The sequence below is a fragment of the Eleutherodactylus coqui genome, chromosome 4 (assembly GCF_035609145.1).
Source record: "Eleutherodactylus coqui strain aEleCoq1 chromosome 4, aEleCoq1.hap1, whole genome shotgun sequence".
Classification (NCBI taxonomy): Eukaryota; Metazoa; Chordata; class Amphibia; order Anura; family Eleutherodactylidae; genus Eleutherodactylus; species Eleutherodactylus coqui.
Genome location: NC_089840.1, coordinates 198,520,561 through 198,538,697, shown reverse-complemented (window position 1 = coordinate 198,538,697; position 18,137 = coordinate 198,520,561). Strand labels below are relative to the sequence as shown.

Here is an 18,137-nt window from a genome sequence, read left to right as displayed (position 1 = left end):
AGATACTGTTGTTGAAATGCCCCTTTAGCGGTCTTAACAAGTCATGCCGGAGGCAAATAAGCAAGGGCCAAAAGAGAGCAAAGTAACAAATCACTGCAGGACAATACTGAGTTTGTTTCTAGCCTGTAAGCATGAAGACACATAGGTGTGCATAAGAACTGCATAGACAAAGTGGTAGCATTATTATTTTAGATGCAATGCAGAAATAAAAATAAAGGGTAGCAAGAATTTCTACAGTTTTCTGGCAGAATTTAATTGAAAAATATGGGGGAAATGTATCAAGCCTTGTACACCAGATGTGTGACATAAAGAAGACACAAATTTTTGCAACTTTTGAGTCTTTTTTGCCACCCTCTGCCACATTTTTTAAAAAAGTGGGTGTGGTTTCACAGAAGGGGTGGATAAAATGCAGCTCAACAAATGTATTATAATTTACACGCCAAACTGGTGTCAATTATATACACTTTTGTCTAAATTTACAGCACCTATTAATTCACTAAATTTGCACAATTTTGGTGCACAGTCTCACATTTAAGGCCATGCACACTTACCACGAAGCTATGCTCCTCTTCCAAAAAAGCCATACGTCCATGTCCATTGGTTCAGAAAGTATCTAAAGCACTTAATAAATGTGGTACAAGGTACATAAACTAGTTTTGTTTGTACAAATTGAACCAGAATTCTGGCACATTTGGTTTAGTAAATCTACCCTGAGATCTATGCTATGAGTTACTGCCACCTAAGAGGGCAAACAGACACTATTCAATAGCTGCACAATATTCACAACAGGCATTGGGAAAATGCACTACAGTAATTCTTTACACTGGTCTACTAGTCATTTTTAAAAACTGGTATATCTGCTACAGAGTAGTGCAAATTGTATTCCATAACCTTGTATAAACCCGTTGGGATCTAGGTTCTCACCTTGCATTATATTCCATCAGTTAGGAAGAAAAGTGGTGTAGAATATTTCGTAAATCAGGCACATTAATGGTCATTTTACATGGGACGACTGGTGCTTACGCGCCAAAAGTTGTCCCAATGATTATCACTTATGTGTTTTCACACAGGAGCAATAATTGTTCAGTGAATGGAGGCAAAGCAGGCTGGAGATCTCTTCTGGCTGCCTGCCTCCATTCACAGGAAACAGGCAGGGGTTCATAGATGAACGGCTGCCTGATTACATAGGCCAATCGTCATTTGATTTTTATGCCTGCAGAAACTGAAGACTGACGATAAATGAAGGAATTATCGTTTGTTGTTCAGTCGTTGGCCATGTTTACACTGAATGAATATCATTCAATTTCACACAATCCAGCAATGAATTGAACAACTGTTCTGTATAAAGGTGCCCTTAGACAGATGGAAGGCCATGCCCTCTTTGCCCCAAAAGAAATGGGGATCTTCATGCATATGGTGTTCATGCTGAATTACATTTTTGTCAGTCTATTTTAAGGGACCCTTCACACAGGATGGAATATTCTGCAATACCCTACGGAATATTCAGCCCAAAAACTTGCATTGTTAACGCATCAATTCTGCATCAAAATCTGCAGTTAGCGGTGTAGATTTTAGTGCAGAATTCAGGGACGGCATAAGCCATAATGTTGTTGTAGAATATTCCATCCCATGTAAAAGGTCCCTAAGGCAAGTTTCACACAGGGGCGATTATGATATCGCTGCGAGAAAATCCCAGCTTTATTCCCGTGATTTTTAAGCGACAGCTATGCTTTTTGTTGTGAAAAATCGTACATCGTGTCACTGCTGCCTGTGATTTTAACGCTATTTTATCATGAGAAGGTAAATAGGAGTTTCTAATGTTAAAAATGTATCACACTGCACGAAAATCTCAAGTTCGTGCAATGCGATGCGATAAACAAGGAGGCTCCATAGGGAAACATGGGAGATAAAAAATAGTACATAGCAGAAAATACATACTGCGATTTTTTTTTCTCGCAACATAGCATCGGTGAAAACATCGCTAATGTGAAGGAAACCATTAAAAAGCATGGGTTTCACGAACATGTGTTTTCTAGCGCTGTCGCATTGCCGGAAAATTGCGCGGTTTTCTTGCCCGTGTAAAACCAGCCTAAGACAGAAAAAATAAAGTTGGTGCAAACGAGTCAAAAAATGTGGCAGTCAAAATGTGAATCATATTTATCATTGATTACTTTTTTCTGACATCCTTGATAATTACTGCAGGACATAATATTTGTAAGGTGTATTAGGATGGTTCTTCTTCATCTTCTTCTTAGGACTATTAAACATCACATCAAAACACCAACTTTATCCACCACAACAATGGCATACAGAGACATTTCCATAAATTCTGTAAAATATATAAGCTATGGCCACAACATGACATGTTTTGCTCTATTGTACCCATACACTGGGAGCCCACATTACTGTTGACTTGTTAATTATATATAGACCTCTATGGTCAGGAAAGTACAAAGTCACATGAGCAAACACCATTTAGCAAAGTACTAGATATTCCAAGTGTTAAAATATTTTCACACACCTGTCTATTGCTCTCCATGAAAAGGAAAGCAGGCATATTTGTTTTATGATGGTCTGCAGCCTGATTTGTCTTTTCCTGTAATGTATGACAGGTAGACTAAAAGCAATTAATGTGTATTGTCACTGTCATAAAATCCCACCACACCTCTGTCTGCTAATTAGGACATTTCCTTACCAATTCACCTTAATAATAACAAGAGGGATTGCCTTTCCCAGGTGAACAATAGCATCTTCTGCAAGTTCAGATCCTATATTTAAGTCCCTCACTCTTCCTGTGTATTGTGGTCATTACCCCTCCCTCTGGTTTGTTTGACCTGTCTCCTGGTCAGAGAGGACACTTTATAAAGTTCTAAGTGGTCTGCACTGGAAGGATCTTTCTCCCTGATATTCATTCTCCCATGACCGATTAAACATCAACTGGCTGAATAAAAATTAATATCAACTTCTAATGTCATGTTGTTTATAGCTAATGAACTGATTAGGGGATAAACACATCAGCAAGACATTTTTGCTCCCTGCCTCTCCCAGGAAGATGGTTAAATTGGATTAGCATTTGTTTCATAATGTCCTTTTTAACCTATTAATATCAAATTGCAATTACTTCCAATGCAGTATATGCACAGACTCACTAAAATATACAGCGGTGCACTTATCCTTATAATGTTGTCAGGTAATAATGAAAGCTGTGAGCACTGTGTGTATATATATATATATATATATATATATATATATATATATATATATATATATATAACTATGACGCACACCACATATATGTCATGTATTGTTCAACGTATTAATGAATAATAAAATATATTATTTGTGAGGAATGCAATATTTTATTTGTGTTGTCCATACATCATCTGCATATTGTGACTGGTAGCATATCAACCCGGAAAGTTTGCCCAGAAGCTGCAGCTCTGACAACAACATCACAACGCAAATAGACCTTCTAAGCAAATTTAGCAAACGTATAAATGCAACTTTAATGAAAAATCAATGTGCAAATAGTTCATTTTTCTTGCATCCATCTGGGTTCCTGACAGAGACTCTCACATCGTTAAATCAATAGCAAATCTTTAGATTGCGGTGGTGGAGCAGATTGCCCTGGTGGTGGGGTTTAGGGCTGTAAATTAGTCATTTCTGGGGTTGCTTTCAGTTTAGAGAAATATACTTGTTTGGTTGAGTTATAAAAATCTATGTAGAACTGAGCTGGGTGGTTGAGGTTATTTTGCGGCAGGAGATATTCTGGACTTTTTTACTGAACTCCGACGAACTTCCTCACGACTATAACAACTTTTTTCTTTTTCGTGGATCATCCATATTTCTAGAACAAACGTATAAAAAGAAAGAAAAACATTAATGAAACAATGATAAGCTTACAGCATGTTCTTCTGAGGCTTTCAAGTCTTTTAGTGAGCTGGACCTAGGTGGACTGTAGACTGTAGCAAATGCCGTATATATCATGAAACAGTTCATTTAGCTGGATTGCGTATATCAGGTCTCACTCCAGCACCGGGTAGTATTCTTTGACTTTTGTAGTTATCTAAACCGTTTAGTTGTGGATGACTGCTCCATCCAGCAGGGAGACCAGGGTACCACTAAGGGTGCAGTGCAGCTCCAGAAACGCCTCAATGGAGCTTTTTTTGTGTTGTGGTTGCAATTCAAATACATTATTAAACTAAGAAAAATAAAGTTTTGGCTTTTATTTTTGCAAGCCTGCGTTGAGCTGGCTTTTCTACATTTTACTAGACCAGGGCACCCAGCTGAGAGGAGAGTGCAGGAGGCTGGACATACCTAGTGCTTTGGTGCTGAAAGAGACGGGCCATTAACCAGGAGGTGTATGGCTCAGAGCACAGAAGACTCAGGTAAGGAATAGCACATGGGGTACCCGACAAAACTCCTAATCCATGCAATCTTTGAACTTGGCTTGGAAGGAGAGCCATGTCCAAGGGCAGCTACAGGAACCTTAAACTGTGGCAAGGAGGATTATAAGGTGGATGTGACATTTGCAAACTTTTTCTTGAAGTGTAAGATAGGCAACTTTTACAGAAATGAGGGCGGAGGGTAGTAATAATTTGTATTGTACTGTTGCAAAAAATTATTGCTTATAGAAAATTAATATTTGCACTGCAATAAAATAATTTGATCTAATATTCGAAATTCGAATATACTTTGGTTATCAGAATAATTTATAGATTGTTATACTTGTTAGACTGTAACTTTATTTTACATTGTAGTATTTGTAATGTCACACATTTGCCTTAATAAATTCTAAAACTGATAAGTTTGTTTTATAAATAATAACCGTGGAATTATAAGGGGTGTTTTGTTTTTGCTGTATTTATGATAAAAATGTATATTATAAATTATAAATGAAGCGAGAATTTGCAAAAAAAAAAGTGTTGACTAATTGTAGCTGTTGTTTCATTAGGTATTAGTACATAGCTGCTTGCTGACTTGTAATCACATGACAGTGCAATTTCACTGGAGAAATAATTGGATCTTTATACTATAAAGTTAATATTCTCTCTAAACAGAGAATACTCTCAAGTGGTGCAAAGAAAACACTGGGATGAATCCTAATTGTGTCCACGTTTGGTCCAGATAAACTTTCTTTTAGCAGCCCCTCTCCTTCTCCTCTTCTTCTTCTTCCTTATGAGTGTGTGGTTAGGATCTCGTGAAATCCCCTTTGCATTTCAGCTTTAAATAGGGAGATCAATAGAAAACAGTTGTAATGATACAATTAATTATAGCAAAATTAAAAGCGAGTAGAAAATCAATCTCTGATGGTGTTGAAGATGAAATTAAATTGATAGTCCATCTGTTCACCCCGCAGACCGTATAAATATTCAACCCAAGGACAGAGCTAATGGGATCAGACTGCCTGGGACTCCTCAATGCTTCCTCTCTTGTCCCATGTATGGGAAGCATCTGCAACACCACATTATTCTGCTTTACACCCTATTTAACCCTTTATAATAAGGCTGGTTGAATCTGAAGCTTACCTTTACACAAAGGACAATATAAAAATGTTTTATTCTATTGCATATCGTATTCTTATATTTTTCTTTTATATTCTTTACATTTTATACTATCGTTACACTGCTTTGTTAGATAATATACGTTACATGCAATACTTGTATCAGATTATTATATATCATGTTTAAACTACCCCACATTACACTCATATTATAATAAATTATGCTACAGCTATTTTTTATGATATACTACACTATCGCTGATATTATACTGTATTATACTATAATAAACGTATACTGATGTGCTATTTTATACAACATTATGCTATAATGATAGACTAGTCTACATCGATATTATATTATATATTATATTATGCTGTACTATATTAGCTCCTGCTGTGCTGATATTGCATGATATTGTTCTACGCTATGCTTTACAAATACTATATTGTACTATGTTATGCCTATATATCACATTATATATTACAGTGCACCATACTATACTTATATTATATTACTCTAAGCAATACTATATTAGACTTTACTATACGCTATTGTAATACATATATATATATATATATATATATATACACATATATATATGTGTGTATGTATATCAACAACAGTATGTCACAGTCATATTAAACTGCGCTGATATATTATACACTGATATGATATATTGATAGTATATTATATTATACTACACAATATTATACTGTTGTTATATTGTATTATACTGTTAAGTGTTCTACTGATATATAATGTTATACACTACACTACATTGATATGATACTGCACTGATTTATTATACACATATAATATGATACATTGATAGTATATTATATTCTGTTATACTGTTATATGCTATACTGATATATAATGATGTACACAATACTATATAGTATATTGATATTATAGTATAGGTATACTGTTATATTATACTATAGATACTATATAGTGAAATACTTTGATTATACTTTGTTCAGTACTTAGTTACACTTTCTCTCTTCCCTCATAATCATGTTCTATTAACTGTTTAGCTCACAGCATGGAAATCTGGGGCTTAATATCGTTGTGCATAGCTGTTTTTTCCTGTAACATGTGAGCTGCCTTCTCTTTCTCTTGGCTCTAGTGACATGCAGTGGAAGAGCTTTACAGATACAGTCCAGCCAAACTTTTCATCGTCACTAAGAAACTTGCAAAATAAGATTAACCTGTTCAGTGCTCGCTAGACTGACAATTTAAGACCTCGGATTTCTGTAGCGATGTTGTATAATTCGCATCCTTTTCTGATGATATTTCATTAGGTGCAGCAGAATTATCCATATGTTCTAAGGGCAGAGGTTGTATTTACTGTATTTTCAAGGCGAGTTATTCCTTCATTGATTTGTTTTGCTTTACTTTTGTACAGATTAACAAGCAGTCTATGTGTATGTCCCCTTATCTGATTAGTAATGTAACCCTTTCTTAACACCACCTAATATGATTCCTGTTCAAATCCGACATTCAATCTGCCTTTTATTCTTTAAGTGGCTTGTTGTCAGGATTTTAAGGATAAAGAATTAGCAAATGATCTGACTGACCCTTCTCCTCCCTCCCTCATAGAGAGCCTGGGGGGACAAACCTCAACAACAATTGCCTATATTAATTGATGTATTAGAATAGAAGTTTCCATTGCCTCCCCTCCTACTCTTATAATAGATCAGCTTCAGGAGACTGATAGGGGCCTATTCTCCTACACCACATAAAAAATACAGTGAAATCAAATTACCATAAAAATGCAATATTTATTACAAATTAAAACGTATTTCCATAGAAATCAGGGAGAGTCAAAAGTAGAACAAAATGTCATTTTTATTAAGCATTTAGAACACATAGTTACTGTCATTACTGTTTAGTACTATTGTTATTGTAGTTGTTGTTGATGATGTTATTGCTATGAAAATAATGAAGCTACTTTTGTTGCGTTATCGTTTAATACGTTTTAGCTATTTATGCATGTAAAATCGAAAACTACAATAACGAATATATATATATATATATATATATATATACATATATATATATATATATATATATACATATATACACATCACGTGACTATATATAGTACAGAGGTAGAACTTACAGAAGTAGTGTAGCAGTTACAAGGCAGTGGTCAGCAGCAGCAGGGGAGGCTTTTATTGAGTGGTGGCATAGTCAGACCTGTGGGGGACATAAAGCAGCATAGAGTGACCATTAATGATGACATAAAAAAGATAGAATAGAGGAAAGTAAAGGAATGTTAGGCAAACCTTAGAAAAGCAGTGAGTGTGCCCCTGTCCTGGCTTGAGTGTGGAGGCTGTGTCCACCTGCTTGTTCTGCCTCTTCTTCCAGAGACCTCCTGATCATCCTTCCCTAGGCTCAGCTTGCTGGGAGGATATGATGGCTGATCACTGTACACACACTCCCTCCCCTCCTCTCACTCACATCCTGGCACCTCCATGCCTCTCTGCCTGATAAAGAATATTTCATAGCGCTTTACTCCTATCTACCTGCACTCACTCCAGATCTCCTGCCCCAGTGCTCCTCATCACCCTTCTCCTCATCATCATCATCCCTCTCTCCCTCCATCCTTCTCTTTTCTCTTTCACTAAACCCAGAGGCCATTAACAGCTCATGCTGGAGATGAATGACTCCCTGCCATTCTAACAAACCCCTTTTAATTACACGTCAAACTTAGTCTTTTTCACTTTAAAAGAGGGTTAATCATTATTAAAAAAATCTCCTAAAGAGCTTTTATCGTCACAAGAAGAAAGTGTAACCACATGGAAAAGTATCTTCTAACAAAAAAATAAAAGTGTGTGTGTAATAAAAGTTCAAGTTTAAAACTACATTTTGATTTTTTTCCGATGCAATTCACATTACTACTAATTACAGTCCAATAATTATAATTTTTTATTCACTTATAAACTCTACATAATCGTATCTGCATGACCGACTGAATATATGTGTGTGTATGTATATATATATATATATATATATATATATATATATATATATATATATATATATATATATATATATATATATATATATATATATATATATATATATATATATATATATGTGTGTGTGTGTGTGTGTGTGTGTGTGTGTGTGTATACATTGCATTATTGTATTGTATATATTTTATGTTGCTATTTACCAAGTAGTATAGAAGGAGGTGGCTATGCGAAAGCTACTAAGTGGATAGATAGATAAATAATTATGTTATAGCTATCTGCCTATATACTTATATACCTATGAATATTGTATTATATATATTTTAATATTTTATGTTGCTACTTACTAAGTAGTATAGAAAGATAGATAGGTACGAGAGATTAATGATAGATAGATAGATAGATAGATAGATAGATAGATAGATAGATAGATAGATAGATAGATAGAATGTAGAGGTATTTTGCTGTTTACTCCACTTTGTCTCACGTTTCCCTGTAAGGTTATATAAATGTTATTTTTGTGAGTGTGGGAACATTTGTGGCAGGACCTGGGGCGATGTAACCTTGGAAGGGCAGAATGGGAGACAGGAGGAGGATCCTTCATTACTGCTGATTAAAAGGGGCTTTTAATAAGGCGGTTAATTCTCTCATTTGCACTTTTATGGGGAAAGCACATATAACCACATATATACACTGGGTCCTTCCAGTGCTGGAAAGTCAAAGAATGCTAAATTGCCCTTGCATTGTGAGGTGGAAATACAAATATGTCCCTGCTGCCCCCCAGGACGTGACCAGCCATGTACTCCTCATTCTTATATTTTATCTCTAATTTTTACTTAATGTTTTACCCTACTAGTTAGTTCTCTGTATACAATGGTTTTTCTATAGTAAGCATCTGTATAGTAAGTGTACACGTCTCCTCTTGTTTTGTGCATTTGTAGAGATGTCCCTTTTATAAAGAAGAGGTTAAAGTGTCGGTCTCTACATAAAGACAACACGCGTGGCCCATTTGCCATGGGGTTGGGGGCACAGAAGTACATGAGAAGAATGCCTCTGTCTATACACTTAACAGCTGTCTGGCCCAGTTTCCCTCTATGATTGTTTTCCATCAGTACCTGAGCCTAAGTCCCTAGTGCTGGATACACTGGGATCACATATGCAGTGGTATTAAGAGCAAAGGAAATAGGGGGTTTTGGATGAGAGAAGGAAGGGATAGCTTTAGGGTAATTGTGCTGTGGAGTGTGAAATTGCAGCCTGTGGTGTTCCGTATTGTACCAGAAGCTCAACAAAAATTCAGCCTTCCACAGGGTCTTACACCAGCCTTCTGCAGTTTTGGGCCCTAAATGGAAATGAATGAAGTAAAAAAAAAAAAATAGATACTTAATCTATTATTGCATTTGCCGTTTTCCGATGTTTAATTCGGAGCAGTTTATTATTCAGATGTATCAGCATAATTTATGGTAAATTCTAAAATAATATTTAGCAAAATATAAATTAGACATAGAGAAAGATATTTTATTAGATAGATGATAGATAGATAGATAGGTAGATAGATAGATACAAACGCATTGAACTTTTTATACCCCTCGCAGAATGAACTTATGTTATGATATGATACAAAATGGCAGTATAGAATGCGGCCTTTTCAGTATGCTGCAGTATACTGTAATATTTCATATATTAGTCCAGATTGTTTTAGAACACAGGCAGGTGGGAACCTCCACATGTATCTTCATGTTAAACCTCCCTAAAGCTTGTTTATTTAAATGAAAAGTGAGATTTGTTTAGTAATAATGCCCTGAATTATAATCTATTAAAGATGAATGGAACACATTATATATAGGAGGGTTATCATTATAACAAGTGCCTGCATAGTAGATACAAATCTGATGTTTGACAATAGGAAATGGAAAGAGCTGCGATGCCTAGGAGCTGGTAGCTGATTTGACAGATTAAATCATGTATGTTTAGAAAGCTTGTACATTAAATAATTGTTTCCCAAACAAATGTAAAGAATTTGATTAAACCTAAAAGAATGGAGCCAAAGGAAAGAATCTATAAGTCACTGTGGTGATGCTGCTGCTTACTATTAATATTGAGATCCCCCGATATAATGTACATTGGTGGTAGTGATGCTGGAAGGGTAAGTTAATGAAGCAAGTCCTTAGATCACTATCTCTAGTTTCTTTCTGGGAAAGAGAAAAGTTTATTTTTCCTCTAAATTTCCGCATTGAGGCGGGGACCTTTTTGAAGTGTAAATTTTTGGTTTGAAAAGTTCTCTGTAGAGACAGAGGCAAAAAAGGTTAATTTAAAGTCTGTTGCTTGGAACTGAGCAAACTAATCAACCTTAACTAGCAATAAAAACTCCAGCACAAATCATTTGTAGGATTTTTAGCCCCAACATCTACCAAAATCTGTGAAGAGATTAAATAGATAAATAGATAGATAGATAGATAGATAGATAGATAGATAGATAAATTTTAATGTAAACATAATAAACATTACTTGCTTGCACCTGAAGCCTGCACTTTGTTATTAGTAAAATGATGGGAGATCCATTGGAAGTCTAATAGGCCCCTTACAGACCTTACAGTCCATTGTCTGCATAGTGTGAAAAGTCTCACAAACCAAACGAGAATGTTATTTATGTCTAATGTGTTTTCATTTCACAGCTCTTCAATTGATATAACATTGTACACATGCTCATCAGGTCATTTGGTGATGCTCACCTAATACCCTGCACATACGTGCATATTCATCAGTGGTGATATTTTGCAGTGTAGGCTAGAAGGGCAAAGTCTTGCTATCTCCAAAGCCCTGCAGTTTGAATTTGCTAACTTTTGTGTCAATGTTTAGTGACATTAGTGATCTGACAAAAAGAACTCAGATAAAGCAAAATGGTGTATGTGTATTATTATTATTATTATTATTATTATTATTATTATTAATAATAATAATAATAATCAAGTGAGATGAGAACAAAATACCAAAATCCAAGGGAAATTCTTCAGGAAACATTGTTTATTGACGCACGAGAGGGTTTTCAACAACAAAGAACAAAATGAGGTTTTAACGGAGAACAAACCTTAGTTTGCTGCCAGTGTCTGATGTGCAGTGGTGAAAAGTCCTAGATCATTCCAAGTGTAGCTTCCTGCCGCTGGACTGGGTTAAAAAGTGAACTGAAAACTTTTTCTCTTCCTTATAAATAATCTGTAGATTTAAAACCAGACCAGAGAGCGCCATCTACAGGTGACAGCACTGAAACATCCGATAAAACTATTGCAGGTTGGTCACAGCCTTTTTTTCAACTCAAGCTGGCATTTACAGCACTTGCTGGCCACTTACATCTATTTACTGCATAGTGAACAAGAATGATATACAGTTTATATCAGGAGGGGGAAAAACATGAGAAGAATCAGATAAGGATTGTATCGGTAGTGTGGGCTCAGCCTGGGGAGAGAGGAGTCTGTAGGTTCAGGGTGACTGCTCATAGGAGAGTTTAGTGTGGACAAGCAGCATGCACCAGTGGTTCTGTATGAGCCTTCAAATGACTAATAAGTGCTCTGTCTAAAGGGACTGGACATGTAATAATGTTTCATTAGAAAACCACTATGGGGTGAAAAAATAGAGACTTCTCATGCAGGTGACTTCTCTGGAAATTTAGTGCAAATGGACTATAAACTGTGTGTTCTTGTATATTTCTGTTAATGTGCTTGCATATTGGTATATGTAGCATAACTGCACCTGGTATTATTAGCATTATTAAAGTGTCAATGAAGTGGTATATTCATGTATAATAAATGCAAACAGCAAAGGCATAATACATAAAGCATTGTCTATTCCTTAGCAACTTCATATTTCTTTTTTTTGCAAATCTCTTTTTAGTGACAGTTTTTATAAACATGAAATTATAACGTACATCAGGATATTGGCAAGGATAGCGAGAAGGTGGATGCTGTGTATATTTAGATTTTTTGTATATAATATTTATACATATTATATTATATTGATAAGGAGCAAGTTCACGTGAACCGGATTCATTGCACGCCTGTGTGTTATATGTCACTATGCACAATTGTGTATGTGCCTATCTGTGCCTGTGAATATGCGTCTATAAGTGTTTGTGGATGCACGTGTATCTGTCTCTTTAATATAGATTATGAGAATGGAGTGGAATATATATACTATATCCTTACAATTTATATAACAAACATATTAGGTGCATTAGGTACATGTAAGTTGTTACAAAAACAGGTGTTCAAATTTCAAGAGTTTATCTACTGTAAATATGTATATGTGTAAATATATATATATATATATATATATATATATATATATATATATATATATATATGTGGTCACACACGTGTGTGTATATATATATATATATATATATATATATATATATATATATATATATACACGTGTGTGACCACATATGTACATTGTATTATATATATTCTACATATTTTAATGTTTTATGTTAGGATATATATATACACACACACACGGTTATAGTTATATACTTTTAAACACCTGTTTTGATATGTCAACTTGTATGTACCTATCACCATGGTTGAGCTCTTCTTAGAACTGACTGTTTCTTCCAGCTGCACTTGTTCTTTATACATTTGTAATAGATCTCATCACACTCATGATAAATCGATGTAATCTCCACCAAGGAGAATAAATAATTTGCTTTTTTTAATGAGCTGAGTAAAATATAAACTTTTTAAAATTGTGTCTTATTTCCCCTTCGTCGTCCATACACTTACATACAGAGAGTCATTGTCTTGGTAATGCAACTGAAAGTGTTAATAAGCAATAGAAACTCTATGGTGATGAGTGTTGGCCCCTGCTCTGTAAAGGCTTATCTTATCATATCTGCTAGTTTTCTTTTCTCTATGTAGCCTTAATGCTAATACACATTGTACTTCTAGTGCCATCCTCCTGTGCCTGCTGCCCCCCCCCCCCCCCCCCGTTCCTCTGTGCTCTGCTTGAAGTGGCAGGGTAATGCCAGGGACCTCCTTACTAGGGCTCCAGCTTTTTGCATTGGCGAATCACCGAGTGGTGGAATCTATTCCCTTTGTCTGACAAGTCATCCATCTCCCAGCTCCAGGGGGAGGGCAGTGAGTGTGAGAGTGTATGTGTAGGGAGGGGGGCAGCTTTTAGAGAGACACACACAGGGAGAGGAGGCTCCATTCTCCAGCCAAACCTCCTAGCACACACATCCCACCTTAAAGTGACAACTTCAGCTTCATCTTAGTAAGAACCTGCTCTGCCCCCTGATATTCTGCACACCCCTGGATTGTTTTCTTCTCTGTAACTTTGCTTTGAAGTCAGACAACTCCAATCAAAGACCTAGGGGACAGCACAACTCTTCCATCATCCACCTTCCATCATCCACTGCTCAAAGTATCTTGAGATCCTCTGCAACATTGGTCCAAAGCTCACACAGGCTTCAGCAGCAGCCATGAGAAGAAGCATTTACTGGCCACAGATTGGCTCTTCCTCCCAGGAAATCTGAAGGACTTTATTCACCTCCAAAGAATCTACAGTCAGGCTTGACCCAAGAGCTGACACTCGGTCCTGATTACTGCTCCCAGCTCTCAACACAGGGGGGAGAGGGGAAGCAGGCAGCTTTTAAAACAAGTGCAGATTATTTTCTTCAAGACTTGAAGTTCAGTCCAGAGGCGAAACGGCGACTACAGCCGAATTCCTGCCTTTCATTTGCCTCCCCATGGATATGCATTGCAAGGCAGACCCCTTCTCGGCCATGCACCGTGAGTACTGGAGCTCGGCTCCTATCAATGCATTGCACCCTGCATTATAATCCTCATAGACCATTTATTTACTTGGCAAGTTAGTGACCATGACCAGATATGCCCATTCTCCCATTTTTAAACATTGCAAGCTGGTGCCCAGCCATGCCCACGGCTCTCTACCTACATGCACTGCAAGCCGGTGTCCAGCTATGCCCACAGCTCCATCTGTGCACACTGCAAGCTAGTAACCATTCACTCATGACCACCTATGCCCATCAGCATTCACGTGTGACCACCTATCCTCACTCCTGTATCCACAGTCACACCAACTGCTCTCATGTTAGTACTATAAAAGCAAACTAAAACCACAATCAGTACTAAAATATTGCATCTCAATAAATTGAGCTGTGATATATAAAAATATTATATGTATTTTGTATTACAACAATGATAAATTAACATTAAAATGTTACATTATTTCTATAATAAAACTAACTAATGCTAGCAAAAATGTTTTGTTGCATAGCTGAAATAAGAAATCGCTTAAAAAAATCATTCATACTTTGCCAGAAACAAGCCCTTAGATTAATACTATCACATACAGTATTTGATAAGCCTATAGAGGTTAATAGATAAATAAAGGATTTCTTGCTGTTACTATTATTATTGTTCATTATTCAGGCTTTGAAAAACATAATCTAGTGCAATTTATATGAAATCGAAAAAATGCAGAATTATGAAATTAAAAGCTAATAAAAGGCGATTGTAAGGACTACAAAGATCTACTATGGAAAATTGTAGAATTTACATTTAAAGAAATATTGATACACCGAATGTTGCAATGATACAATGAAGCCAGGGTCATTCTTTTGTATAGATTAATAAAGTAAACTAATAGAAATATTTTATTAATATTATTATTTTATTTATTTTATTAATAGGATTTATAAATAATTGAAATAAGGTATGAATTTAAAAAAAAAGAAAAAAGCAGCTACACCTGTGCGGTTCATGTTGTTGGACACAGGTTCTAGAAATCAAAATGCAGGGAATACTAAATGCCAAAATAATCTGTACTTTAGAATAAAAAAGAGTGAATAAAAAAATATAAATTTACAAAAGTCTAAAAATATAAAGTACACACACACACATAATTACACATTCACTCACACACGTATGTATACTTATATATCACACGAAGTCCCATATGCAGCAAGATGCAGTTATTATACCAATAAGTAAATAATTAATGCATAATCTTTTTGCATCTGTTGCCTTTTAATAATATGTAATAGGAGTTATCAGAGGTGCAGTGAATTATTTATCACACAGGTGCTGAGAAAATGACTGCTGGTAACTGTATAGCTCATGTGTAGAGGATACATAGAGACGATGAGAATGTGAAAAGCACAATACAATCTCACACATACACTATAATGGCAGGGCAGCAGGAGTGGCACATCTTTGGGGAGAACTGGATTTGTGCATTGGATCGATGGAAGGGCAATGAGAGTTTCCTCAAGTTCACAGTCAATAAGTCACTGTCAGCTGCACGGGAGAGAAACTATGCGATAGACCGATACGGATAGATAGGTAGATAGATAGATAGATAGATAGATAGATAGATAGATAGTTTTTAATCAGGCCTAACATTAGCACAATGGACACATGTTATAATACAATGCATATCTTACATTCCTATCCCCTTGTTCATCACGTGTTTATATATATATATATATATATATATATATATATATATATATATATATACACACACACACATATAATCTATATCTGTATTTGTGTGTCTTACATAGGTTCATATGTATTATATTATTCTAAGTGTGCAGTTTCTGTGGCTATGCTGTAGTAATAGAGTGCCGTGCCCCTATATACCACAATGTGCATATGGCAACACTTATATGGCCATTGTGTGATTAAATTTAAAGAGGAGGGCGCATGCCTGGTGCTATTGATAGTGATGAGTCACGTGTTGTTGTGACATAGGTGGGTGATATTGGTGGTGGGCACAGGGTATGAGTGCCTGGCATGGGTTACCCCGGTCCCTGGGAGCAGGCAGCACGTGTTTGCACTGGATCTGGTTGCACTGTACTAATGCAGCTCATGAAATTTTCTATGTAAAAATTGATTGATAATATCATCTCACAATAATGTACTGTGATGTTCTGTGAATGCCCTGCTTTGTATCTGTATATACACTTGCTGCCATGCCGATGCCAATAACATAGAAATAAAACTCCCTAGCGATGTATATAGAAGTTCTCCTAGTATTAGTGTCTATCTAATGATTTTCCCATTTCTTCTCTCTTTGTGTCTCCCTCTTTTTTTTTTCGTCTTCCATCTTTCCCAGCAGGGCATGGGGGTGTGAACCAGCTTGGGGGGGTATTTGTGAATGGCAGACCTTTACCTGATGTGGTGAGGCAGAGGATAGTGGAGCTGGCCCACCAAGGGGTGAGACCTTGCGACATCTCTAGGCAGCTGAGGGTCAGCCATGGCTGTGTCAGCAAGATCCTGGGCAGGTAAGACTATTTCTAGCTTCATCTAAAGGCAGGTTACAATGTATTCTAAGTATAAATGATAATTGCACTAAAATAGCTAGTTAATGTCGTGTAAATTAAAACAATTATCAAATTATATATATTGCTCTGTCCTGCTGGGTAGAAGTACACAAGAATATATGCAGGATGAATGCGGCCGGAGGTTAATGTATGCAGCGTGCATTAATAGTCTGATGGTTCAGGCATTGCTGATTTTATATAATTTTCCATCCCTGTCGGCTTATTTGCTACACTGCTTATTTCAACGACATTACAAGAGCTTAATAGCAAATATGCATTGATTTTTAAATTAGCTGAAATTCTCTAATGATAAACGTTGTTCTCCCATTAGTATTATGCAAACATCATCACTGCTGTATTGACACCAGAGCGTTGAAAACAATGAGATCTATATATATATATATATATATATATATATATATATATATATATATATATATATATATATATATATTATATAATTATATTGTATGCACACATGTAAACTGTCTATAATTGTGCCGGTCTTACTAGAAATATGTCCTCTGTGCAGGTACTATGAGACCGGCAGCATCAAACCAGGAGTAATTGGAGGGTCGAAGCCTAAAGTAGCAACGCCGAAAGTAGTAGATAAGATCGCAGAATACAAGAGGCAAAACCCAACCATGTTTGCCTGGGAGATCCGGGACAGGCTGCTAGCAGAAGGCATCTGTGACAATGACACTGTGCCTAGCGTCTCCTCCATTAACAGGTACAACATACCCATTATCACCCTGTCTGCCATGCTGTCCATTATTCCATGACCTCTCACCTGAAATAGTGCTGCAGTACAGTGCTCAGCTTCTGTCTCCTCCATGCATTGCTTTATAGGATTTGGAATATTTGATATCTAGTTTGCACACTGGAGGTATCTCTAAAGAAATGTCTGTCTTCTGTTTGGTACATGATTGAATTGTTTCCCTTGCATCTGGTGTAAAATGTCACTTTTGCTGCCTTCCCTTTGTTTATGAGTATATTCCATCTAATGTTTAGTGTTCTCAGTAATTAAGAATTTAACAGCTCCCAAATTTACAGACAATCACCAGAGTCTCAGCTACTGAACCATTAAAATACCAATGTTTATTCATCTTAACCAAACAGACTTTAAAAGTAGCGAATGCAAACACGTGTAAAGTGGGAGCAGGATTACAGGGGATCCAGCATGAAACCAAAACTTCTCTCTATTAGGAAGACAGTCAGTGCTGAGCATAATTGCTGCTATTAATGGATTACACCTGCCTATAGCTCATTGTTGTTCTGTTAAGTAGTCAGCAGCACTGTATCATGTAA

The 18,137-nt window shown here is 36.2% G+C and overlaps 1 protein-coding gene and 1 long non-coding RNA gene across 10 annotated transcripts in view; one reads left to right on the top strand and one right to left on the bottom strand.

Moving 5' to 3' along the window:
• Positions 1–3,348: 3,348 nt before the first annotated feature.
• Positions 3,349–7,998, bottom strand: LOC136624833 (uncharacterized). The gene is made up of 3 exons (XR_010792454.1): positions 7,796–7,998; positions 7,630–7,706; positions 3,349–3,847 (listed from the first exon to the last, which is right to left on the bottom strand). It is a non-coding gene; the product is annotated as an uncharacterized lncRNA (long non-coding RNA).
• Positions 7,999–13,717: 5,719 nt separating this feature from the next.
• Positions 13,718–18,137, top strand: part of PAX2 (paired box 2) — a 72,619-nt gene continuing 68,199 nt past the window's right edge. For 7 of the 9 annotated variants that reach the window (XM_066598768.1, XM_066598764.1, XM_066598767.1 and 4 more), the window contains exons 1-3: positions 13,718–14,268; positions 16,622–16,790; positions 17,362–17,559. In XM_066598768.1, coding sequence (XP_066454865.1) covers positions 14,226–14,268; positions 16,622–16,790; positions 17,362–17,559 — 410 coding nt within the window. In that variant the 5' untranslated portion in view covers positions 13,718–14,225. The remainder of the gene's footprint in view (positions 14,269–16,621; positions 16,791–17,361; positions 17,560–18,137) is intronic. The other 2 variants (XM_066598766.1, XM_066598761.1) reach the window with 1 other exon arrangement.